This window comes from Papilio polytes, unplaced genomic scaffold, assembly GCF_000836215.1.
Source record: "Papilio polytes unplaced genomic scaffold, Ppol_1.0 DF823835.1, whole genome shotgun sequence".
In the NCBI taxonomy this organism is placed as follows: Eukaryota; Metazoa; Arthropoda; class Insecta; order Lepidoptera; family Papilionidae; genus Papilio; species Papilio polytes.
In genome coordinates, this window is record NW_013525369.1 from 1,576,666 (window position 1) to 1,604,592 (window position 27,927).

Sequence of the window (27,927 nt, forward strand, 5' to 3'; positions counted from 1 at the left end):
GTCGTGGTATTACTGGGGGCGAGCTGGACCTACAGTGTGAAGATGTTAAAGCGGGCTCTACAACTGTTGAAAATTTCTTGTACTAATTATGGCCTCTAAAACGCATTTATATGTGATATTTAATATATAATTTTGTTATAGAATGAAGAAAGAAGAAGCTCAGATGTTCAAAGAAGTTCTGCAGAGACAGAAAGAGTACAATGACAAACAGAAGTTGAAATATAATAACCGAAGTATGCATATTTTGTATTTTTAACAAATCTGAATAACTTATATTGGGGGAATCTTTGAAACTTTTTTTTCTTAAGTTTTTAACCTAACATTGCATTATAGTGAAAATTGCAACCAAATCGGATAAGCCGTTTCTGAGATTAGTGAACACAAACACAGACAAATCGATAAAAAACCTCTGATAGTTCTAATGTTAAGACTCAAACGCGAAACATTTCGATGTGGATTTTTATACTAATGTTATAAAGAGGAAAGATTTGTATTTTTGTATGTATTGAAGTAACTCAAAAACTACTGGGCCGTTTATAAAAAATCTTTCGCAATTGAAAACCTACTTTTTCACTAAGTAACATAGATTATTATTATTTCTTTAATTTTACGCGAATGAAGGTCCGAAAAGCTTCTATTTAAAAAAAAAAATAGCAGCTTTTCTTGTATTTTTGTATGTATTTGATTCACGTAAAAACTACTGGGTTGATTTTTATAAATTCTTTTACCAATAAAAAGCTACGTTATCGCTTAATAACTATATATTTTTTTTACTTCGTGGACAACAGTTAGTCTATACTATTATTATAAAGAGGAAAGATTTATATTTTTGTATGTATTGAAATAACTCAAAAACTACTGGGCCGATTTTAAAAATTCTTTCACCATTAGAAAGGTAATTTATCTATGAGTAACATAGGCTATATTTTATTATTACGAACGTCGTAAAACTATTAATAATTTATTGCAGTGACTCCAGTGAAGTACTCTTGCGCCATTGAGCCGGTGTACATGGCTGACGGCTTCCAGTTCCTCAACTCTGATGAAGATGAGGAGGAAGACGATAAGAGGCCGCCACCGCATTGGGCCACTTCTTTGGTAAATTAAAAATGATTAACCAATAAGTAATACAGTAGAACCTCGATAACTTAAAAACCTCTATAACTTCAAAAAATAATATGTTCCCTTCACGTCGAGCCCAAAACCTCTACAACATAGACCCTTGATAACTTAAAACTTCTATAACTTAAAATATTTTGTGTTTCCCTTGGACTTTAACTTATCTAGGTTCAAACAACTTAAATACTTATGTAAGAAATAGTTCCCGTAAGGCTTTATCTTCTTGATATAGAAATTTTGTCGTTTACAGTTTGTAAAATTTTATGTAAATGTAAAAATTCAAATACTTAATTAAATTTATTTGGTATTATTTGATAACTAGCTTTTGTCCGCGTTGATTTAAAAAAAAAACAAAATCGAGTAGCCTATGTGTTCTTCCTGACTATCCTCTAAGTCTATGATAAATTTCATCGAGTTCCGTCCATCCGTTTATGCTACAAACTCTAACAAGCATCCATCCATCTAAACTTTTGCATTTATAATGTTAGTAAGTTTACCGTTATAATAACAATTTTGCTATTGTCTTCAGGTTGTTGTCATTTTCTTGCACATTTATGGCAAATATTTAGATTTTTAAGTTTAGAATAATAAATCAAGTATGTATTTTTTGTGTGGCAATAAAGCATACAGTTTGGATAGATGGATGGATGTTTGTTAGAGTTTGTAGCCTAAACTGTTGAACGAAATTCAATGAAATTTGGTATAGACGTATAGGATAGTCTGGAATACATAGGCTGTTTCTTTTATTCGATGCGGATGACGCTTAGTATATAAATATGTGTGTGCAGGAGCGTCGCCGGCAGCTGAGCGTGCAGGCGCGGCTGGAGGAGTGCGGCGGCGCGGCCGAGGTGGCGCGTCTGTTCTCCGTGCGGCCGCACTGCCCCGACCTGCGCCAGATCTTCCCCAACATCGAGCGCGCGCGCCTCAAGCGCACCTCCTCCGCCGTCTGGCGCACCCCGCCCGCAGACAACAGGTCGCACTGCACTGCACTGCACTACACACACTAACACAACACTGCATCACAATAACATCATACCGACCGACTAACACAACACACCAACCCAAAAACACTATACACCAACCCAATAACACAATACACCGACCCAATACTACAACCCAATAGCACAATACACCAACCCACTAACACAATACACCAATTCATTAACACAACGCTACAACCCAATAACAAAATACACCAACCCACTAACACAACACTACAACCCAATAACGCAATACACCGACCCACTAACACAACACAGCCACACCCTTTTTTTAAAGAGCGGGGGAGCGTGGTAGTTATGTGGAATTCTCCCCGTAATGGGGCATACCCAATAAACCCCCACTGTTCCTCCAACGCACTAGGTCGGGGCCATGGGCATGCTTTCGCTTTCGTCCGCGACTTCGCCTGCGACACACAACACAACAACACATCGACCCCCTAATACACCTACGACCTACTGTTTTTCTGTGAACAAATACCCCAAAGAAACTCCTAACTGCGCCCACACTGCTCATGATACACACGGACCCCATGAATCAAACAGAAAACTACTTTCTCATATAACATTTGTTTTAAAACTGTCAATGTTAAACCCACGCTTGTGGAAAAAGACTCTACAATAATAATTTATTGTTTATTTCCATTTCAGGTACAAAACATAAGTGTTTATTCTCTGGTCGCTGGCGGCATGTAAATATCTCGGTACTGCACCTAATCAACAATACTTTGATAAATTATTTAAACACTCAAACATATTATTTTGATATTAGAAAATATGTCAAAACATTAATATCGAATTTTAAAATAAATTAAGCCCTAAATATGCTTGAATTGTTTGTTTTAAACTAAGTATACCAAATTGTTCAATTTAATATCTAGTAAAGAGGAAAATGTGCATTTTTGTATAACTCAAAAACTAACGAGCCTTTTTTAAAAATTCTTTCCTCATTAAAAAGCTATGTTATCACTAACATGTTTTTTTTTATTCGGACGAAGTCGCAAGCAAGAGCTAGTAAACTATAATTTGGTATGCTTAGATTTAAAAAAGGTAATGAGGCGTTTTTATACTCATATGATATTTAGAGAAAACATTAAAATTTTAAATACGAATTAAATGAAAAAGTATAACAAAATTCAATGTTAATGTAGGCTCGTAGTTAGCACATGTTTAAAGGAATCCACTGACCTTTAATTCTTTACTATGAAATGACAGTTATCTCAAATGTCAGAATGTTTTCGTAACGTCGAAGTTTTGTTTATATTTGTACAGTGTCATTACTGGACGTAAATTACAATCTCATTCAAGTCATTCATGACGGTACGAATACGTTACTGTCACGCAAATTTTCGTGATAGCCCTCGACTTGCATAAACACGCTTGTTTATTGAAAGTTAAATATATGTCTATATTGTATTTAAAATATACCAATCGCTACTGTTAGCTCTGAATTAACGAAAATCATATAGACACTAAATCTAGCCTATCCATTTAAAGAAATCAGTGGTTGAACCTTTTACCCGCCGATATGAAACTACACAATTCCGAACCGCTGTTAAGTTTGAATACTATTATACAATACGTCATAGAATTGTAAGTTTTGATAATACTTGTATTGACACTATTGTATCTTTAAAAATATGACAATATAGACAAACGAGGATATTTGTCCCGATGAAGCGCGGAATTAGTTCTGTTAGAAAATGTGTAAAATCTATAATAAAATCTAAAAAACATGTCCAAAAAAGCTTTAATTCAAGTACCTTGTGACATTTTATGGAATTAGTCATTATTTAGTTTGACTTGTCAAATATCCTTGTGTGTCTGTGGTCAGAAACAATTGGCTCTTTGAATTTAAGATACCAACGAATATTAAAATCTATTTTTTATAATCGTAAGATAAACGCCTAAATTGATTTTACAGAACGTGTGTAATTGTTAATTATAGATTATGAATTATTTAATTTTATTTTAAATTTGACTAGATTTATATATTTAATGTAATTAAGCATGTTAATTAGTGGAAGTCGACCTTATCGGCTTTAGATTTCATGGCCATTGGCAACAACCATAAAAATGACAATAATTATGAAAAAGTTTTATATATATTTAAAAAAGGTTTACTACCTCTGAGTGACTAGAAATATCAGGTGTTGCTATAAACAAAATTTCTCATGAAAAAGTATTTTAAAAATTATTAGTTGATAAATGTTTTGAGTGGTGTTTGTTTTGAAAATAATGTTTTTTGATCAAATTTGTTTTGTAATCAGTACTCACGGGAGTCCGTGGTGTTTTAGAATAATTTTACCGTTAAGACTGCTATGGAATTTAAATAAAAGTTTACATTTAGTATTCTAATTTTTTTTTAATCAAATTCCTTAAAATACATAAGAATGTCCTCTAAAGTTGCGGATGAAAGGAGATTGCATGTGGATGAGATGCGTATGTTAAGATGTGTGTGACAAGAATGGATAAAGTTAAGAATGTGTACATTAGAGGAAGTTTGAAAGTAGCGCCAGTGGTGGAGAAATTGAAAAGCGAAAGGTTAGCGTGGTATGGACATATGGGACGAAACGATGGGGACATAAACCTGAAAGTGTTAAGAATGAATGTGGATGGCTACAAAGAGAAAGACCGAAAGTATGGATGGATTGATGGATCCTTTTACTATAAATGCGAAAGTTTAGATGGATGGATGGTTGGATATTTGTCAGTGTAGTCTAAATTGCTTAAAGGATTTCGATGAACTTCGGCATATATATAGTGGATAGTCTGGGAGTAAACATGGGCTACTTTTGGTTTTTTTTTCCACGCTAACGAAGTCGCGGACGAAAGGTAATTTCTTCCTTTCGTTCTAGAGAACGAGAGTTCCTTTTTAGCAAGTTGATAGGTATGGGAGTAACAGAAACGACGCTTGCTTAGTGCAGACTGGTTTATTGACGTCACCTAGACGTTTCCAGGCATGGTACATGTACATACACAACACAAGTGGTATAATTTAATTCGCTAGTGCACTCGCCATTTACTCTCAAAAATAAAAAAAAACACAAAAACTACTTTTCATTTAATAATTACTGTTGGAAAAATAAATTACTAGCTCCCCGCTTCTCTATAACGGCCGGCAAACATCTTGAACAATACATTTAGTTGCGCAGAAGTCGATTTTGGGGTCTTTTTGGCGGGGCAAGGGGGAATGCGCGCGCGCTCTCTTGCTATTGGTTAATCATTTGGCCTTTGCGTCCCGCTTCTTTCCCCATGTTCCGTTTAGTCCCGAATACACTTATCTCCAATTTTGTTGGCCCAATTTTGCTGTTACTTATTTTCGGTAATAATTGTTTTCTATTGTTGTTATTATTGAGTGTCATTTGTTTATTATTGTTAAGTTTTATTTGATTGTTATTGTTTTAACTTTTTGTGTTGAGTATGCCACGAAAAAGTAACATTGTTATAAAAAGACAAGCCAGGAAAATAATATATGATGTATATTGTTTCATGAAACAAGAATCATCTAAAGAGATTGCACAAGCTGTTTGTGCATGTCTGTCATGTTCTTAAAATTTTAAATTGAATTTTTTCATTCCTAATTATTACTAATACTCAAAATAGGTCAATTATTTTGTCTAAAAGTGTACGTGCGCGAAACTTCCCCCACTACGCCGCTTTTTGTTTAAGAAGTTTGCCGGGCGTTATACCTTGTTTAGATCTTTGGATGTCTGTAGTGTAAATAAAACAACAACATCTATACAATACTTTATTCACCACTGTATCCTTACATAACAGTTTCATTGTCGAAATACATTAATGAAAGATGTTAAAGCCAGTAAGTATATTGCGTGTTTCCATTAACACATTCTAACAATGAGAACATCGGCATCTGTATTTAAAAAAAAATTAAAAAACATGATTGTCTATTGGCTGAATTTCTAAGATGGCGTTCCCGCTCAAACCGCTGTCATTACGAAAAACGTTAATTGGTGATTTTTAATTGTTTTTTTAATCCAAAGCAGCAGCACCAGAGATAATTTCGATAAGTTCTCTGGTAATTACAGCTTGGCGAGTTCTATTGAATGTCAAAGTGAGTTTTTCAATCATTTCTCCCGCGTTCTTGGATGCGTTGTCCATGGCCGTCATACGGGACGATTGTTCAGAACACGCGCCTTCCTTCAGCGCGTAGAACAACATGGAGGCCAAAGAGAACTCCATATAAGATTGTACCACGTCGCTGTCTAAAGAATCATAAACCGCCAGCTTCGGAGCCGCCTGAAATATTATTTCATTATTATGTGAGAAATAAAAATATAACTTATGTTATCTATACTATTATAATAAAGCGTAAACACACACTTCTTTGTTGCCTAAGATGTCAGCAATTACAGCATATTTTTGAATCATTATTTTTTTAATAAAAAGCCCAACACTTACGTTACGCTTTAGGCTATATATTTTAACATCATTAAACTTAGGGGGTAAATGTTTTAGATAAAAACCCTAATGTGGGAAAGAGACCATAAGTTGCTGCCAACATCAAGGAAGCGAGATTGCCAAGGTTTGTCATGTCATGTCATTTTGACATTTGCAATTGATAATTTGACAAATGTAAACAATAAAATAAAATTTTCATAATTTGATGCGGATGAAGCCGCACGCGAACAGCTAGTATTAGTACATAGATAAGTTACTTCGACAGCTTTCCTGCTGAAGAGCGGCAGGTCCGCCTGAGCGTAGGACACCACGGACTTGAACTTGTTGAAGATGATCTTGCCGGAGCCGAAGTCGTACCCCGAGGAGAGCACGGCGTCCGCCAGCCGCGCCGCGTCCAGGAACGTGGGGGGGAGACGACCGATCTGGGGACATCAAATAATAACCTAGCTTTTGCCCTTGACTCTGTCCGCGTTAAATAAAAAAAATTAAGTAGCCTATGTGTTCTTTCAGACTATCCTCTACATCTATACCAAATTTCATCAAAATCCGTTCAGTCGTTTAGGCTACAAACTCTAACAAACATCCATCCATCCATTTAAACTTTCGCATTTAAAATATTAGTATGAAGTATGATTAATGCGAAAGTATAAAGGGATAGATGGTTTGTTAGTTTGCAGCCGAAACTGCATATATGTAGTCCGGAAGAACACATAGGCTACTCCCATTTGTTCTTTTTTTTTAAGTTTTTAAGCTAGCGCTTGACCACGACTGAGTGAAGATTTAGTCGAAAGATGGTACGCGCTATCCTAATAAATAAAATAAATAAATAATTTTCACAGGGGATGAAATGCCGGCTGAAGCTAGTATTTCAATATCTTACTAATTAATTGGTTAGCATAAATGTTTGGTTTGTTATTTAGTCTAAACTGCTGATATCTTGATGAAATTTGAACTACTTGATTTGAACTATTTTGAATCTCTTTGGTTCCGAACCTCCAGTTATTACCTCATTAGCCACACTAATGATGTGTTTCCCGTACAGCCGCTGCAGAATACCACGAGACTTGTCTCCGACACAGATAACCTTTATGTTCTCCGCACCGGGCTCGCTCAGTCGGTTACGAATCACCTTGGATACTCCGGTGTGCACCGCTCCACACAGACCTATACATTTAAAGAAAAAAAATCTTACAAATGCAAACTAGCTTTAGTCCGCGAACCCGTCCGCGTGAATTTGAAAATTAAAAGTGAGTAGCTATGTGTTCCTCCAGACTATGTACATCTATTCCAAATTACATTGGAATCCGTTCAGCTGTTTAGGATACAAACTTAAACAAAAATCCATCCTAACTTCTGCATTTATATGTATGATGTAAGATTTGGATGGATGTTTGTAACCAAAATGGCTTAAAAGATCCCAAAGAAATTTGGCAATGTCTATATCCATTTTCTAACAGTTTGTTGAGAATGTTCTTATTTGCAAACTGTTTAGGGAAAAAGCTAGTTTATAATTTAAGATAAAATCTTTGGTGTCAATCATTTTATGTTTAAAAATGAAACTTAAAACATAACAAATCAAACTAAACAGATGATAGACAACTAAAAGACAAAAAAAAATCTTTCTACTATGTTCAAATTTACACAGAAGTTTTTCAAGTTAATTACAATAAACATTATAAGTCAAAAAATTGTCGCTTACATTAGTTTATGTATGCCATTCATATATATAAAAATGTTGCCTGTCCCACCACTGGCTGATAGAGGCTCAGATAGCATAAAAATGATGTTACTGTCAGAATCGGGTAACAAAATCCGATATTTCTATCATATATTTTACATGTTGGATTGTTCAGACAATTTACAATTTGATGGGACAGGCCCTAACTGTAGTAAACTTTATTTGAAGTTGGTAGGTAGTATTAAAAAACTTACCCCTGTCGGAGGTCATGGCAATGTAAAGTTGTTTGGGCTCATCTTCAGGTGGCGCTACCTGGATGTAAATAAACATTTGATTAATCTCAGTTTAAATGACTAAAAACCAAATATTCTGTACTGTTATACCTTTTTTTGAGATAGTAAATATTATATTTCATAGGTGTATGCAGACAATTATGAAAATATATACTATATTACTAATATGAGAAGTTTAAGATGGATGGATGATTGTTACTTAATATCTCCAGAACAACTAGGTTCTTACTAAAATGTGACAAATTTAGGATAGTCTGGAAGAACACATTTACTATAGCTTTTATTTCCGCAAGAATGGAGTTGCTGATGACAGTTGATTTCTTATATAATTATTTAACATTTTGTTGTATATCTTTACACCAACTTAATGTTACTAACCTCAGCCCTTTCATAGAAGAGCACAGCACCTTCTCCGTAAGGACGCGCCGCTTTCAGGTCACGTTCAGCACGAGTGTATCTGAAATTATTATGAGTTAATTTACTTTAACGGGAATACTTTTATAATATCTCTGGAATAAAATCAATTTCGACAGTGCAGATTTAAAAAATGGGGTAAAATTAGTGTGTGAAAAAAGTCTCTTTATGTAGGTTTTCTTCTGTAAATATACATTTCACTGTAACTATTTTCACTCACTTGGAAAGGTTATTTTTTGGTAAACGTTTCTCTTAATTCTACTTACTTTGCAGCTGACACCATCTTCATAGACTGGGTAATCTTTTGGATGTTCTTAACTGACTTCAAGCGAATGGAAATGGCTTTCAAAGTGGCCATGTTACGCGTCTGCTGGTTGTTGACCACCATGGTCACCTGGGCGCAAACACCAGGCGCTATACGGCCCAACATTTTTACGGTCCTGTACAACAACAAATTAATTAATATCAGACACCAGGTTATGCCGAAGTTATGTAAGACTGTCAGTGAAGGTTGCAAACTTGTTATCACCGAATACCATAACACATCTCACTATTAACTTAAGAATGTTTTCTAGATAGAAAATTAAACGGTTTCTTAGTGGAATACATACTTTTTAACTCTTTTTGGCCAAATACAGTAACACCAGCCGACAAAAATGTCGCTGGGAAAGACAAGAAGACGTCGTCGTTCTTTGTCTGGGATACCAGCATAAAAAATATTGTGATAACCGGATTTTCTGCAAGACTTTAAAATGTTTTTTTTATTTTTTAATTATCTCTTAAAATTATTGTTTAAACAAAATAGGAATAGAATAAGCTATAATTATATCACAACGTATAAGATTGGATATAAAAAAAATGTAATACAATATTTTGCCTAAATAATCCAAGGCTCGCACATATTTATGTTGTTCTATTACGAGTATAAAGTCAATTTCTAGACGAGTAACATTTAAACTAGTACTAAGGTATCTCCGAAAAATGTTTTTCGTTCTGGCATTAAGATTAATCATTACCTGCAATTAAAAATATTAGAACGTCAATTGTCAAACATGACATTTGACGTTCTTTTTGACGTTTGATGTCAAATACCTGACGTTTTGATAACATTTATTTCTAATTTTCACTTGCTTGTGATTCATTCTTAATTTGATAAACAGTAAACACGCACAAGGACGAAAATGCCTGCACCGGAGAAAAATACACAAACTGATACTCAAGGTAGTGCTGAACAGCCATCAAGGGAATTAAGTCAAACAGATCATATAAACAAGAAATTATTGACTTCTCTCTTCAATCGTATTAACGAAGGCGGTGATTCAATGTTGGAGAAAATGTTGGAACTGGACAATAGTGAAGAAAATGATGAGTGGAAAGATTAATATAAGTCTGTTTACTATTTATACTAAAACTATAACATTGCTGTATATTTTTAAATTATTAAAAATAAAATTTTACTATTACGAAAACTTTTATTTTACTTGTTTTGAAATTTCTACGATTTGCAATTTAAAAACTTTATAGTCTTTTACATATAGTGTGATCAGGAAAATATAAACCCTGATATGAGTATTGATTTCGTTCTTTACATCTTGCATAATTATTTGCAATAAATTATTTTTAATTTTTTCCGCAAAATGACGTAACAGCCATACCAAAAAACACGGTATAAAGTTAAACTTAGGAATAAAGTGAGTATAAGTAAAATTTGTACTAATAATTATATTTAGTTATTATATTTAGGTTATTCCTAAATTTAACTTTATACCGCGTTTATTTGTATGGTGGTCGGTGTTTTAAATTGCTGGTAAAGCTATAGACAAAATAACTATGTTATATAAAATGAAACATTCTTCACTGTATAACTATTTATTCTGAACTAAACTTAAATAACAAACACATAGGTGAGATTTTCCTTATTTAATACCAATAAGATTTTGCTGGTACTCTATCTTCTTTGATATCCATAGACTCCATAATGTCCATTTCAAATGTTGCCAGTTTTGGTTGAAATGTGATCTGCAGATAAAATATAAATTAAGGAATGTTTTAACACTTTTACTAAGATTTTCTAAACAAATTTAAAAGACAGTATGTATAGATTACTATGATGACAGATGACGGATGATAGAGTTATTTGGAGGACGAAAATCCGCTGACCCTACGGGAGGGATAAGGCAGGGGAGATGATGATGATGAGCAGCATACTGTCTCCGTAGGGATTAGGCAAGTTGATGATGTTTTAGTATACTATAGTTGTGATTGTTTATTAATATATAAATGATTGCATACCTTTGTGACATCATCGGCTGTTGTATCCTTATCTGTATTCTCAATGTACAATGCCTTGCTTTTAAAGTCCATAGTTTCCTCTGCAGCTTTCGGAATGGGAATTATTCTGCTACTTGCCAGAGATACTCGCACCTGTTTATTTTAACCTATTAAAACTTACTAAATTACGAATTACAGTTTTCACACATAAAATAAGATTAAATCGCACATCTTAAATTATTGATTTTAATGTTTATTAGGAATCTATACACAAAATAAAATCGATGTGTCTGTTTGTAACTTCAAAAGAAAAATTCCAGACTTCGGGAAGATGAATTATTTGTGTTGCAGATAAAAAAAAATGCATTTAAAAAATTTTTTGTCTGTCTGTCTGTCTGTCTGTCCACAAGCGGCGTTTGTCCTGGTTTATCTCCGAAACGGATGGGCAGATTTCGAAGGGTAGCTGATATGGATAAGCATCTCTGGAACGGGTGGACCAATTTGGACGGGACTTTGCCTGGAAGGTTGATCTTAAAAGGTAGGTTCTTAATTCATATGGGGATGGTTCTGCACTAACAAAGTTTGTGGGCCATAGATTGTTACATATACAATTTTAATTTAGTTTTTTCTCTGCCTCAAATTCTCTAATTGACTGGAATATTCACTTTCATTAAGTTTTTTTTACTTACCTAATTAAGTTTACCGAGACATGGATGGCAGCTACTAAGGTAATGACTATTATAATATCATAACAATTAAAACTAGACAAAACTAACAATTAACTAATATTAAATTGAACCATCATCATCATCTCCTTATCCTACTGCCGTAGGGTCGGCGCAACAGGTTTTTGTCCTCCACATAACTCTATCATACGTCATCTCAGTCATCACTCCCTTGATCATGTCGCCTTTTACACAATCCATCCATCTCTTTCTAGGTCTACCTCTACCGATGTACCCTTCCACACTCATAACTAACGTTCTCCTTGTAACATGCGATTCATCCCTCCTCATAACATGCCCATACCATGCTAACCTTTTACTCCTAACCTTCTCTATTAAATTAAACCATACTTACTTTATCCCCTTCCTCAGTATATCGCCATTCTATGTCAGTGGCTTTCAATGTTTCAGGATCAACTAGCTTCACACCAGTAGTCACTAGGAGTGGTGCTTCCGATTGTATAGTTACTCCGGGGAATTTCTTATCCTTACCAACCTGAAAACATACAAAATAAACTGTAAAAAAACATGAAATTAAGCTGCTGCTTATGACTTTGCCAGTGTAAAAAAACATAACATACATTACTCACTGATAACATAGCTTTTTAATGGTGAAATAATTTAAATAGGCCTAGTATTTTTTGAGTTATTGCAATACATACAAAAATATAAATCTTTCCTCTTTACAAAATTAGTATAAGTGACTTACAATTCGTAAATGTGTATTCAGCCCTTCAACAAATACCCAGTTGCGTTCTTGTACAACTTGGCTTATGATGCCCTGCTTGCCTTTGTCTCTTCCAACCATAATTTCAACACGGTCACCCCTAAATAGTATAAAATTAATTACATCACAAAATTACAAATGAAATTTTAAAATGTATGTTTTATTTTAACATAAGGTGGCAAATGAGCAAGCGGCCACTAGCATCCGCCAAAATGGCTAAGCGAGCGCTGCCCATAGACATCCGCAATTGTAGATGCGTTGCCTACCATTATACAATGGAGGAGGAGATGCGCATAAAGAGGATATTTCCCCTATCTATGCATCTCCTCCACCATCAAATCCACTTCACCTTCCCAACCTCTCTTTATAAGAAAAGGGTGGTAAAGAGAAAGGGACTTAAATGTATCAGATGCACGAAATTACTTGAAAAAGCTCCATTCTCCGACAGGTTCCAAGAAAATCTTCTTCCTTAGCTTATTAGGCTCGTTATCTCGTCTAAACTGCGCCGTCCAAGGCCTATGTGTAGTGAAACGATACTTTTTGCGAGCGATTTGGGCTGCGGGATATTGAGGATAGCCTTTTGGATTCCTCCAATACACCTTTAAAATAAAATAGATAATTATAGGTTATGTTTTGTAACACTTCTTATTTACGACAAAAACTAATTACCTGTTCATAACTTCTTTTAATGTATGATTCTGGTAAATTCGAATATTTGATTGTCAAATCACCAATTTTCTTCCCCAAAAAAGTAAATATTCTCATTTTGAAGACAATATTTTTAAATTACATGCGTCAAAATTCCAATTGTCAATGTCAGTTACAAAACTATGGAATTATCTTGGTTTTTTGCATTGCCATATTCGTATTTCCTTTTTTTTTTTTTGCTGTAAAATAGAAAGGGAGAAGTCTAAAGTAAACATGTATAAGTGACTATCGATGCTTTTGAAATTCCTAGGATTTAACGGATTATTAAAGTAATATATGAAAGTATTATTAATAGCAAAGAGATAATTTTTAATCAATGAACATTTCAACAAGTTAAAGAACCACAATGCGAATTTGTCGCCTTAAACGTTAAAACAAAACGTAATCTCCTCTTAAAATCACATGTTTTACACCTTTTGCTCTTCTTTTGCCCAAGTTTTATGTAGATCACAGATTAATATAACAATTGTTATCTAATAGACAGAAAATAAAAAAATAATTTAAAAAGTATGACCATGTCTCTTTCATAGACAATTGACGTAAATCAGCTGTCCAATATCAGTTGTTGTAGGTGGCAGCACAGCATCACGTGAATTTTCATGGCGGTGTTGTAGGGCTAGTCCCGTATAGTCTTGTGATTTCACCAAAAATCTGCTGTTTCGATTATTTAGTGTTAAACAGCATAATTTTTTGAATACCGGGTGAGTATCATAGGGTGTACAGGCTTGTGGCATGTGAATTTAGGCCGTGGGAGGCATTTGCGCGCGATTGTACATTGTCAAATTTGATATGACTTGTTCTATGGGGTGGTTTGGGGTGTAATTTTAAGACGGGACGGGCGCCAGGATGTCTGGCGTCAGGTTTGGCGCCGATGGCCAAAACTGTATTGATTTAGCTTAGCCGACATAAGATGAGATCGGTCTTTGAATACCATATTACTCCCTGCGGTTCAGAATGGAGGTTCTGTAAAATCGATTATTATAACAAGACGATGTGAATCAGAATTGTTAAGGATGAAGTGGCTAGAGACTTATTGTTGGCTAATGTTGGGTTATTTCCAAAATCGATTATAGTTTTATTAACATTTCCAGTGGTGAAGATGAGTGAATACTGGCTGATCAGTGCCCCCGGCGATAAGACATGCCAACAGACATGGGACACCCTCAACAATGCCACCAAATCTGGCAACCTCAGTGTCAACTATAAATTTCCAATTCCTGACCTCAAGGTAAGTCAATTTCATTCATATATCTGTATACATTTTAGTCTTTGTACATTATGCAATTTATAAATTTATCTTACATATCTAATTGATTGATTCTCTTCTTTTTTTTTATTTTAATATTGCTCTAATAAATAAATAGAATGTAAACTATAAGAGATAGAATACACTTTCCTTAAATTAAATAATAGTTCATTTTGAAATTCGAAATATCCAGATAGATTAAACAAATAATTCTGTACTAAACTGTCAAATAATTACTTTACAAACATGATGGACTTTTTATCTTTTAATGGAGAGTAAAAAAATGTTTTGTATAAAATTTTAACAACTAGTATATAAAGAAAACTACATTTACATATTTATTAAATCTGTATAAATTCTAATAGTAAAAAAATAGTATTGACCAAATACATACTATTAGTAAATTTACTAAATTTTACCTAGTTCTGTATTATCTTATCTCTTTTATATAAGAAAACACTCAAATATACCACTTAGATCATTAAGTACTAGCTTTTGCACACAACTTTGGCTATGCAGAATTTAAAACAAATATGTAGCTTATGTTATTCAGTAATAACATGGCCATCTTATAGTAAAGAATTTTTAAATTGGTCTTGTTGATTTTGTATTTATTCTCTTTCTGTATTTCATACAAAAATATAAATCTGATCTCTTTATTAATTTAGTAAATTTAAATAATAATAGATCTAAAAGCAATTTATTTAGTCTAGTTTGATAATAAACTAACCAAGGTTTAATAAACTTATAGCCTTACATTGTTTACTAAAGTAAATCAAAATTTATAGTACCTAAGACAACTATGGCTTCATTATTAAAGTAATATTACATTTAAGACATCCCTACATGAAGATTTGCATTTTTATCCAATGTGTATAGTCAACTCCATGAGAAATTAAATAACAAGTAAAGAGTAAATGAGTGGACTATGTGTTCTTCAAGACTATGTTCTACAACATGACAAATATCATCCAAAACAGCTAAGCAGTTTAGACTACTAACATCCATCCATCTAAACTTTCGCATTTATAATATTAGTAAGATTAACAAATATCTGTATTAGGTGGGAACACTGGATCAGTTGGTGGGGCTGTCAGATGACCTTGGAAAGCTGGACACCTTCGTGGAAGGTGTTACACGAAAAGTGGCCCAGTACCTCGGAGAGGTTTGTACTTTTAACTTTATTTATGAATATGTAATCTCATCATCTCCCCTACCTTATCCTACTCCCATAGGGTCGGGTTTTGGTCCTTCAAATAACTCTATCATCTGTCATCTCAATCATCACTCCCTTCTTGATCATGTCACCTTTCACGCAATCCATACATCTCTTTCTATGTCTACTTCTACCAGTGTACCTCCACACTCATAACTGACGTCCGTCTTGTTACATGCGATTCATCCCTTCTCATAACATGCCCATACCACTCTAACCTATTACTCCTGATTTTCTCAACCACTGGGGCTACTCCATTTATAGATATGTAATCTTTAGATTGAATGTTTCATACTAGTTAGGCATCTACGTAATATTTTTTTGTATTGTAATGTCCGCATTCAGTGAACTTACCCCATCAATAGGCCTTACTTAAGTGCTTAGGATTACATATTTATATTAAGAGGAATATTGTATTTAAATTATCTGTCGTCCACAGCTTCATTCGAGAGGTATTTAAAAAACTATTACATAGTATAGTAGCCTATGTGTTCCTCCAGACTATCTTCCACATCCATGCAAAATTACATCAAGATCTGTTCAGCTGTTGAGATAGCCGTTAAGTTTTCTAACGATAGTTCGTCTTAACTTTCGCATTTATATTATACTGACTGTTGCTCGCGACTTCGCCCGCGTGAAAAATATAGCCTCACAGTTAAATTACCTTTCTTACAGTGAAAGAATTTTTAAAATCGGCTCAGTAGTTTTTGAGTTATTTCAATATATACAAAAATACAAATCTTTCCACTTTATAATGTTAGTATAGAAATATAACTTTTAATCGGAAATGTGGGGAAAATCTGTATTTTCCCTTTTATTTTATACATCTTCAACTTTCCGTCAGGTTCTTGAAGACCAACGGGACAAGCTCCATGAAAATCTGATGGCCAACAATAGTAAGTACTGTTTTATTTGTTTAAATCATTTTATAATATAATATGGCACTAAACATGATGTTAAATTGTCGTAGATGTTTCAGAGTTTGTTTAGTGCCATCTAGATGGATTTGGTAATACATTAAAAAACTAGGATCCATTAGAAAAAAAGTCATTAAAATGGAGATGTAAAATTTTTGCATGTCAATAAATTTAATGAGAATTCTATATAGCATGTGTGGGATAGAGACAAGGCTATGTTTAAACCCGACAGTGGTGTTGCTAGCATGAAAAAAAACTAATTACGATATAGAAAATGGTGTAGAGGAAATTCAAAAGCACATAGTAGTGCGATACATTTTTTATTATAGCATGTCTTGCTGAATATCCGTGGTTCGTTTATTATTTTTTTTTATTTCAAATATGACTTTAATTTTTTTTAATTTTATATATAAAAACTTTTTTATATTTTGCATGTAACCCTTTACTTTGGTCACATCTACTCACGCATTTCTCAGCTGCCATTATATTAAACATCATACACTAAATGCACAGATAAACATTTAATTTGTACATACTCTATGCAAGCAGATTAAATTACTCTTTGACAAATCATTAGATAATTGAAATAAAAAAATAAAACACGAAAGTATGAATGTCGTTGTTAATAGAGGACACATGTTTAAAATTAATAAATAATAATAACCGTACTTAAACGAAAAAAAAAAACCTTTAGACAAGAGTAGATATCATTTTTTTTAAATTTGACAATGACATTTTTACTCTCAATTTATAAAGTTAGCTCGAATTAACAAATCTTCTCTTCATCTCCCAGGAAAAGGAAAAAAAACGTGATTTTTTGATTCGAAATTTAATATACGAGCAATTTCATGTAAAAAAATCAAATGGAAAAAAGAAAGGAAAGAAACCCGTTATTTTTTTATTCAAAATTTAATCTAAAATAACATAGACGAGCATTTTCATGTAAAAAAATAGATTTTTTTGAAAAAATAGAACTATAATTTCAAGTATTTGTAGGTTAGCTGCATGTATTATTTTAATCGTTAGGTTGACAAATAATTTTTTATGTATTTTTTAAAATTGGCATGCAATTATTTGAAGAGAAGTTTTGTTCTCACACAAAGCACGTAAAGCTAAGAATGTTGAGTGGACAGTGTTACACGAGGGTTCATTTATTTAAGACTATTTGATACCCAATGTACATTTGCATCATTTTTGTGTATTGTATATATGTGAGATATTTTGGTTGTTGCACTTTATTATAATATTGGATTTTTGAACTTTGTATTACGAGAACTTCAATGCAGCAAAAAGTTTTTTCCTATTTTTAATCTATCGCCTATAGTATTGTTAAATTTTAGGACGTTTATAATTCTATTGAACTTAGTAATCAATAAAAAAGGTTGTTCATATTTTTTTTACAATTTTTTTCTAAAAAAAATTTTTTTGAGGTTATAAATATGTATTTATCTATGCACATTACACATAATTGCTTTTTTCACATATGATTTACGAATGAATTTTGCATTATTTTAATAGTATTTATAGAGTTTATTAGATTTCATGAATGCTAGATTTGGGATTGCATTTCAGTGTCTGAAAAGTGGAAAAAAATTTGCGGCAGTGAGTAAATTAGTTTATGATATAGTATCGCTTTTATTGCGTGAGCTTTATTTCATATGTTGCCGCTGTGACAACTATTATATGTAGCCTGAAATATATTTATAAGCAATTTATTATCTGTATTATACAAACGTTTTATTTGAATTTGAAAATGATTAAAAATCGAATAAATAGAAAATATTTTTTTTTTAAAAAAATCGTAAAATATTCCTGTTTTGACAGTAATACTTTTTAATGGTAATATTTTAATGTTTTGAAAGATTTTAATAAGCCGTGAAACGGAACGTAAATTATAAAAAATGTTTGTCATTATTTTATATTTACTATGTAAGAATGTAAAAAGGGTTCCTAGTCTATACTTTTAGGTCGAAGTAGGAAGAGAAGAAAGGAAGCCGAAAGGATATCTAGTAAAGAAGCTGTATGGATCAATCTATACAAATGGATTGTCCTTTAGATAGAAGACGTAGTCTCTTGATGGCGACTTAAAGCAATGATGAGTGAAGATTGAAAAATGGAATTAAACATATCTTCTTTCTGTTGAACAGATGGAAGAATGGTTGAGTCAATTTTTGCGGAACAGAGAAATTAATTCAACGATACGCTGCATCGGCGATTACCTGCCATTTAAATTGAAGTGTAACAAATGTAAAAAATGTTCAATAATGATAAAAAAAAGCTGTATTATATTTATTTATTCCATAGGATATGAACAGTTTACCACAGAAGTGAGAAAGACAAGATAAAATCTGCGTTCAGAAATACTTGTCTAATCACAGCCATTTTCAGAGGAAATATTATCTGTCGTTTTTAGATGTACATTATTTATCTGTTCGATGTAAAGTATGATTTAAATATATTCTCGTCTGTTAGTTACTAACAATTTGTAATGTTTAAGATTAGTTTGCACAATTGTGAATTAAAAGAAATCTAAAATGTCCATAGACATCCCTAGACGATCGTAATCACTGCCTCACAAGACATTCATAGCTTAGCCATCAAGCTTTCATATTGTCTATGCTTTACGCTTCTTTTCTATTATTATGTCTATTTTCTTTTATTGTTTCGATCCTATCCTTTTTACTAATATCCCATTTTTTGTTCCGGTTGAGTCGTGAGGCGACACGTTTATCGGTCCCGCGATATTGAGATTCACGCATCACATGCATATTCAAAATTAATCGGAGCGTATATTGGCATAAAGAGGTTTAGACTAGTCTTAGTCAATAATATAAATACTAGAACAGTCTAAATATTTTACAGAATCGATAACAAATACGCACTACCGAGTGCCGATACATAAAACGCTCCTCGGCCAGATTGTTAATGTCGCTAGGACGAAAGTTAAAAGGGCGGTCGGGTTGACGCGATCGCCTCGGACAAGGTCGGCTACTCCAACGCCCTCTGTGCGGACCGCAGGCGAGACGTGCGCCGACCCCGGGGGGGGCGAGCCTCCCCCCTCGCCCACCACGCCCACCTCGCCGGTCTGCGACTCGGCGTACTCTGACCAGCACGGCTGTTGGCCCTGTGACCACCGCCACTCGGAGGGCGAGGCCTCGCAGCCCTCCAGCGGCCGCTGCTCGCCGCGCTGGGACGAAGAGGAGGACGAACGGACGCACCACATCCTCACCCAAGGTTTAGGCCAGGACCGACCGAATCCCACATCCCAAATCCACTCATTTGATCGGAATTTGAGGCTACTCGCTTACCTCGACACAATACCTAGTTGCCAAGTCTCAAATGCTGCTCAAATCGCTCGTGCAGGCCCTGTAAAATGCTGTTATATGTAGATAAAAAACGGAACTTGCCAAGTTTGCGTTTTTTGCTAGCGCTGCCTGTCGACATTTTTTTATATTTTTTTTATCAGGTACATTCGCATAGGTTGTGATGGCAGTGATTGCGTTTCGTTTAACACAATTGTGAAGTAGTCGTTAATTTTAAGTATTTGAATTTGGAATTGAGCAGGTGGCGCTGGTTGCGCTGTTTATGCGCCATTTTAGTTCTTTTTTCTAAATGTCAAACGTCACGTTTGTTGCAACGCCACACTGTCTATGTAAAGGGCTAGGTAATTCCGAATCACAGACCTTTTGTTGTGTCTATTATAATATAATTGTGACTGCTAATAAAGACATTTGGGTTGATATTTATAAAAAAAAAAACAATCGCTGGTAATATAGTTACATTAAAATACAAACTTATAAATATCAGCCTAAAACCATCTTTATAGAGGGCATTTTGTGGTACTAGATTTGTTTAGTAACAATTGAATTGTAAGTTTGTATTTCTATATATTTTTTAATTAATTCCATAAATACCCTCGTATAAACACGCTTATAATAATGTAGCTTAATTATTTTAATTTCGCTTTTATTGTCTTTGCAAATAAAATTATTTTTTTTGTGGCAACATTTTCTTGTGTCAATTTTCCCGCCACTTAACCTTTATAATTCCGGCTAATTATTCCAGTACTGAGAATTTCTCGTATATTTATGAACGTATGACGTAGCCGGGATGCGGATACACGCAAGGCGTAATTTATGGTGCTATAAAAAGCCATTCAACACAATGTCGACCTTGGACCTAATAGCTGTTATGTTTTGACCTAAATCCTAAATCGTATTTACTGCATTTTATGTTATTAAACTATACATAGATTGCATAGAATATATTTACTTATTTATTTATTTATTTATTTATTTTAAATCTTGTGTGATTTTTTTAATATGTAGTTTATGATATTTATATGTATAATGTGTATAGAAAAAATATGTAACTGACATTTTCAATTTCGTTCAGAAATTCACAGGGCAATATAAACGAGCGTTTATGAGTTCGTTAAAAAATTAGACTGTTTTATTCAAAAAGCGATCTGTATTTTTGGCTTGCATTGAGGATAGATAGTAAAAGACTTTTTTATTGTTGTTTGCATGTTTGTAACGCATGATATAAATTTTAGACATCTGTTAAAATCTGACGTCTGTAACGGTTTTTTTTTTAGAACGTTGATTGTATTTTTTTGTTTTTTTTTTTCTTATAGCTAATGGGTACCAACGGCTAGAAAGTTTCCTCAGGTTAAAAGGTGATTCCTAGAGTGAGAAATGCGCCTAAAGCTCGTAGAATAACAATATTGATAGCTTTGGCTAAGGATTTTGTATTTGATTTTAATTGGTTTTGCGAAAAATGTTTCTCGCTTTAATTTTAAACTTAGTAAGAATAACTTTATGTGTTAGGTCATTTTGTGCCGTCTTATAATGGAGCATTTAATTAATACAAAATGCAGATATTTTTTATTATTTTTTTTTTCAATGTAATTTTTTAAAGTAAAAAAATTATTGTAAAACACAACACTGAAACTATAGAAGCTATTATCATATATCTATTTTCTAATGAAGAAAAAACGTTTTTAAAGCACTTTAGTTATTTTTTCTTTTTTATTTTATGGCACCGTTTTTATTATCTTTTTTTCAAGTCTTAAAAACCTTTTTAAATCATCTCGTCATATACAAGATTTTAACAGATGCAGTGAATGTTTTTTTACCTTTTGATGTTATGCATGATTCCTGTTTAGAATACATGTTTGTCTACCATTAAATGGTTTTTTTTTGCTTTTTTATTTTTTTATTGGTTTCATATTTGTTTCAGCACTTACAGCAATAAGAAAATATTGTTTTTATACTAATTTTAAATTAATATATCTCACAACATTGGTTTTTTAGTCTGTGGAAATTTTTACAGTTTGAATTATGGAGATTACTAATACTTTGATATATGTTGTGAGATTGTTTTGTGTTTTGATATGTTTCATAGACAATTCTAGACTTTTTATTAAAACGATTTGTCTATGGTACATTAGTTGTGTTTTCAAATGTTCATTAGAGTACAGGAAATCGTATAACACAAAAAACTATTACATGATAAAAAAAAATAGATTTCCTTGGCCCTAACTTAAATTGAAAGTTATAAAGTTGTAATAATTTACTAAAGATGGTTTATTGTGTGTGTGATATTCCAGGTGACCTGCCGACCTACCTGACGCGCTTCCAATGGGACATGGCCAAGTATCCCATCAAGCAGAGTCTGCGTAACATCGCTGATATAATCAGTAAACAGGTTCGTATAATCTATGTCTTGTCAGACCATAGACTAAGTAAAGATGACTTAGTCCTCTATCCTTTTCTACCCTTTTGTTATAAGTAAAGGATGGTTTGAGACAATGGATTTGATGGAGAAGGTGATGCGTGGAGGGGTCATCCGTGGAGGTAGACTTAGAAAGAGATGGATAGATTGCGTGTAAATATCAAGAAGGGAGTGATGACTGAGATGACTGATGATAGAGTTAGTTGGATGACGAAAACCTGGTGCGCCCCACGAGAGTAGGATAAGGTAGGTGATGATGATGGTGTGTTTGTTGTAGGTGGGTCAGATCGACGCGGACCTGAAGGTGAAGTCATCAGCATACAACGCTCTCAAAGGCAATCTGCAGAATTTAGAGAAGAAACAAACGTATGTGTTGATATTGAAGATGTTAAATCTGGATTTTTGTAAGATGGTAATTTGTCGGTGTATTTTAGTGGCAGTCTGCTGACCCGTAACTTGGCTGATCTGGTGAAGAGAGAGCACTTCATCCTTGACAGCGAGTACCTCACTACGCTGCTTGTCATCGTGCCCAAGTAAGTATTACTTGTTAAGGAACACTGTACTTTAGTGTGGTTAGTGAGAGGAAATTATCAAGGTATAGTTTAAAATCTAAAATGACAACAAAATAACCTTATATTGTAGCGAAAAACCAAATAATTGATACAGAAAAGGTTATCGGTTTGGTCCTTCAATTCGGATAGATTTTTTTTCTTAGGCAAAACAAACCAAATATCGGTTTGCATGATTTCTTTGGCTTTTATAATTATGCACAGGTGTCCCAAAATTCGACATTAGAGCGACTTAAACAATTTGATACTTCTCAAGTACCTTAACAGGATAAAATTTTAATCGGCCTTCAATAACCCAATCAGGCAGTATCCAAGTGTTAAATACCTTTGTGAAGTCCTATTTATGAACATCCTGTGTTCGCAGGTCGATGTTCAACGACTGGAACGCGAACTACGAGAAGATCACCAACATGATAGTGCCGCGCTCCACGCAGCTCATACACCACGACAACGACTACGGACTATTCACCGTCACGCTCTTCAAGAAGGTATGCGCGCTCTCTCTCTCTCTCTTTCTCTCTCTCGTTTTTCTCTCTCATCTCTCTCTCTCTTTCTCTCTCTCATATCTCTCTCTCTCTCTCTCTCTCTCTCTCGTTTTTTCTCTCATATATCTCTCTCTCTCTCTCTTACTACTTTTATCTAGCTTAACCCAACCAATTTTAATGTTAACCTTTAAACAAACCCTAATAAATGGAAGATTAATCTGAATATTATAGTTAACTATTTTTTACCCGTAACTCCTACCGCGTGGAATTAAGAAAACACAAAAGTAGGCCATGTGTTCTTCCAGACTATGTCCTATATCTATGCCAAATTTCACCCAGAACCGTGCAGCAGTTTACAACAAACATTCGTCTAAACATTCGCATTTATAATATTACTAGCTTTCGCCCACGACTTTGTCCGCGTGAAAATAAAAAAAAAACAAAAGAAAGTAGCCTATTTGTTCTTTCCGACTGTCATTTATGCAAAGTTTCATAGAGATCCGTTCAGCAGTTCAGGCTACAAACACTAACAAACATCCATCCTATTGACGTCAATTCAATATCTTAATCGAAACATATCGTTACGATCTATAATTATTTAGTGGAAATATGAATTGTGATATTGAGGATTACGACTACACTAACTATCAAGACGACTATTTTGTTGAAATACCTAAGTACCACGCCTACAAGATGTCATAAATCACCCGATATTGTCTGATGTTAGTCGAAAGACTTTTCCACCTATCTAAACTTTCGCATTTATAATAATAAGGTTAAGATTAAGATGTACTTATGTAGGTAGTGGACGAGTTCAAGCTGCACGCGCGCGAGCGCAAGTTCGTTGTGCGCGAGTTCTCCTACAACGAGGCGGACCTCGCCGCGGGCAAGAACGAGATCACCAAGCTCGTCACCGACAAGAAGAAGCAGTTCGTAAGTATATCTAATTAATTATATACAAATTTTATCTGTACTTCTGTACTATTATAATAAAGCGTAAACACACTTCTTTGTTGCCTAAGATGTCAACAATTACAGCATATTTTTGAATAAATTTTTCTTTAATAAAAAGCCCTACACTTGCATCACGCTTAAGCTATATATTTTCACGCTGTTAAACTTAGAGGTAAATATTTTGGATAAAAACCCTAATGTGAGAGACCATAAGTTGCTGCCAACATCGAGGAAGCAAGATTGTCTTCATGTCATGTCATTTTGACATTTTTAATTGATAATTTCACAAATGTAAACAATAAAATAAAATTTTCATATATTCATGATGAAGTCGCATGGGAACAGCTAGTTAATTTATATGCATATGTAAATGATTTATATAGGTAACTGAAATGTATGTCATCTGACTCTAAAACTACTTTTTACTTTTTGAACACCCTGTACAGTTAAGTTGAAGGAAGACCCAGTGGTAATATCAAGTATTAAATTGAAGGGTTTTAAAATCAGCTTTTTTATGTTTTATTACAGAAGTCTAGACATTTATAAAATTTCTATTTTAGTGTTCTAATGTTCAATTTTATATATGAAAATAATTGTTTTTTTAGGGTCCTTTAGTGCGATGGCTGAAGGTGAACTTCTCCGAGTGCTTCTGCGCTTGGATACATGTTAAGGCTCTGCGCGTCTTCGTTGAATCCGTGCTGAGGTGAGAAATATGCCTTGTGCACATCTGGCCAGTACAGTTGAACAGTAACGCAGTATAGGTATGGATTGACTGGTTCCAGTGTTCATGTTATGCCAGTCCAGTTTTTACTCAACTGTCTAATTTTACTGGCCAAGTTTGAACTGCGCCTTATACCGTAAATACCTAATACAATAAACAAGATCCGGTATTTTAACTGGATGTTATTATCCAATAAAGTGTATGACATCTGGATGGTATTATGCAATAAAAGTATCAAAGCGTGAACGGTATTATATACAGTAGAGGAATAAATTATTGATGATGTTATGCAATAAGGGTATAAGCATGATATTATAAAGTAGTTCAAGTTTTGGATAGCTTTATGCAAAAGTTCTATGAAAGTATAGATTGAATGCAACATATGCATCAAAGGGTGGATGTTGTTATGCAATAAGTTTATAAAAGCGTGGACGGTAATTTTCAGTAGTACATCAAATTGTGGATGGTATTATGCAATAAGTTTTATAGTTTATGGAAAGTGTAAATAAAGTCTATTTTGACGATGTTATGCTATATTTGTATCAAAAGTTGGATAGTGTTTTGCAATGTAATTTATTAATGGTTGGATGTAATAATGCAATGGAATATAAAAATAATAAAACAAAATAAAAGCGTGGACGGTATTATGCAATAAGTGTATCAAAGTTGATGGTGTTATGTAATATGTTCTATGAAAGTTTGGATCGCATTATGCAGTAAGTGCACCAAAGTATGGATGGTGTTGTGCAATAAGTGCACCAAAGTATAGATAGTGTACAATAAGTGTATCAAGTGGCGGATGGTGTTATGCAATATGAACGAAGTAGTAAATGGGTGTTATCGTGCGGCAGATACGGGCTGCCGGTGAACTTCCAGGCGGCGGTGGTGGTGCCGGCGCGCAAGAGCATGAAGAAGCTGCGCGACGTACTGCAGCAGCTGTACGCGCACCTCGACCACTCCGCGCACCAGGGCCACGGACAGGCCTCGGAGGTACGCGTACTCCGCACTCGTACTAGTGCACGTGCACTGCTACTTGTACTAGTACACGCACATTGGTACACTCGTACTATTGATAGGAAACACACTAGTGCACTTGTACTAGTACTATTACATGTACTTAACATATTTTTACTTACATGTACTGTACTTTTACTTTACACATTCGTACTAACACGCAACAGTACTATTAATTTACTCATTAGTACTTACACGTATTTGTACTTACAACATTAGTACACGTACTTCTATTTGTACGTAATTGGACTTAACTCTTTCGTACCTTCACTCGTTTCTACATTAAGTCAATCGTACCTTCACTAGTTTGTACATTAATTTCTATATTTACTGATTTATACATTGATTAATTCCGACTTCGCCTGCGTTAAAATGAAAAGAATATAGGCTATGTTACTCACTGATAACGTGGCTTCAAAATGTTGAAAGATTTATTGTAATCGATCCAGTAGTTTTGAGTTATTCCAATACACACAAAAATTCAGATCTTTCCTCTTTATAATATTACTATAGATAATATTTTGTTTGTTTATTAATGTTGTTCCAGAACGTGGAGATAGCGGGTCTCGGGTTCGGTCAGTCGGAGTACTTCCCGTACGTCTTCTACAAGATCAACATCGACATGATAGAGAAGGCCGTCTAGTTGCTCTTATATATAGGTAAATATGCCTCGTATAAAAAACCTTTATGAGGGAAAGGGACCAAACTACAAGCTGCCAACATTAAGGAACAAGGTTATTATGACATTTGCAATTGATGACGAAACCGCACGGGAATAGCTCGTAATATAAAAATGTCGTTAAAATAAAGCCACAATAATTTATAAGTAGATACGAATAGGATATATGTAGAAATGTCTCTTTTTTTCTCTAAATCTGTTGTGTAACAGTAAAATGTTTGTTTTTTATTAATAAGTGTCTTTCCCCTTCCCAGGTAATGTTACCAGTGGTGGGCGCCGCGTAGTAGTCGCACTGTTACATTGTACAATTTATTTTATTCCCAGTTGTAGTAATTCTAGCAACACCGGCCTCCTGTCAAGCAAATATTAAATCAATTTATTTTTTTCCTATATATTTTTTCTATGTACAGAATTTTTTGATCAAACGATTTTTTAATCCTGTTTTTAGTTTGTTTTTGCGTATTTTCGATGCAGGTTGTCGATGACATTTTTTAAAATATTTAATGTTGCCATTTTAAAAAAGGATTTAAATATAAAATATTTCCGTGGATCGCTTTGGCTTTCGACTACAGGTTAATGCAACAGATATTTATATATACAGTATTATTGAGTTGCGTTTATGTTTTAAAAATATATAGATATTAGCGTTTCGGAAGCCTGTATATTAAATGTTCGATGAAATTGATTATTGGAGTTTATTGAATGCAAAGCTATGTACATAAGAACATTCCTCATAACTCGTGTAGTACATAATAAAATATTATTCAAGTTACTGTTACCTCGTGTTTTATTTCTAACCTCAATTTACGCCCTGATCAAAAACCATAGACAAACTAAACATTTATGAATAAAAAAACCCTAATGCCTGGTTAGACTTGGCCAGTATAATTAGCATAACTGGATTGGACTCTCAACTGGTATAATGGGAACTGGCGTCAGTCAACTCATTCCTGACTTGCAGTGTACTGTATCAAGTGTTTTATACCTGTGTTATTTCAATAAGATATGTTGAACCGTGGCAGAATGATCGAGTAA

General features: G+C 33.9%; 4 protein-coding genes across 4 annotated transcripts in view; 2 read left to right on the plus strand and 2 right to left on the minus strand.

Moving 5' to 3' along the window:
• LOC106103202 overlaps positions 1-2,919 on the plus strand; it is a 17,851-nt gene extending 14,932 nt beyond the window's left edge. Inside the window, exons 17-20 of the mRNA XM_013282892.1 lie at positions 149-233; positions 971-1,098; positions 1,908-2,092; positions 2,769-2,919. Coding sequence (XP_013138346.1) covers positions 149-233; positions 971-1,098; positions 1,908-2,092; positions 2,769-2,781 — 411 coding nt within the window. The 3' untranslated portion in view covers positions 2,782-2,919. The remainder of the gene's footprint in view (positions 1-148; positions 234-970; positions 1,099-1,907; positions 2,093-2,768) is intronic.
• A 2,936-nt stretch (positions 2,920-5,855) lies between these two features.
• On the minus strand, positions 5,856-9,635 carry LOC106103272 (ATP synthase subunit gamma, mitochondrial). Its single transcript, XM_013282989.1, has 7 exons — positions 9,536-9,635; positions 9,191-9,364; positions 8,889-8,967; positions 8,472-8,529; positions 7,546-7,703; positions 6,797-6,961; positions 5,856-6,377 (listed from the first exon to the last, which is right to left on the minus strand). The coding sequence occupies exons 2-7, from the start codon at positions 9,352-9,354 to the stop codon at positions 6,111-6,113; spliced, it is 891 nt and encodes a 296-aa protein (XP_013138443.1). The 5' UTR covers positions 9,355-9,364; positions 9,536-9,635; the 3' UTR covers positions 5,856-6,110.
• Positions 9,636-10,777: 1,142 nt separating this feature from the next.
• On the minus strand, positions 10,778-13,467 carry LOC106103220 (probable 39S ribosomal protein L24, mitochondrial). Its single transcript, XM_013282913.1, has 6 exons — positions 13,317-13,467; positions 13,071-13,246; positions 12,630-12,747; positions 12,276-12,416; positions 11,217-11,348; positions 10,778-10,943 (listed from the first exon to the last, which is right to left on the minus strand). The coding sequence occupies exons 1-6, from the start codon at positions 13,410-13,412 to the stop codon at positions 10,845-10,847; spliced, it is 762 nt and encodes a 253-aa protein (XP_013138367.1). The 5' UTR covers positions 13,413-13,467; the 3' UTR covers positions 10,778-10,844.
• A 444-nt stretch (positions 13,468-13,911) lies between these two features.
• On the plus strand, positions 13,912-27,322 carry LOC106103260 (V-type proton ATPase subunit C). Its single transcript, XM_013282966.1, has 13 exons — positions 13,912-14,056; positions 14,447-14,583; positions 15,665-15,766; positions 16,662-16,713; positions 22,346-22,443; positions 22,748-22,836; positions 22,905-23,003; positions 23,404-23,527; positions 24,326-24,457; positions 25,084-25,181; positions 26,051-26,189; positions 26,761-26,872; positions 27,147-27,322. Exons 2-12 carry the CDS (start codon positions 14,455-14,457, stop codon positions 26,854-26,856), a joined length of 1,158 nt encoding a protein of 385 aa, XP_013138420.1. The 5' UTR covers positions 13,912-14,056; positions 14,447-14,454; the 3' UTR covers positions 26,857-26,872; positions 27,147-27,322.
• Positions 27,323-27,927: the final 605 nt, after the last annotated feature.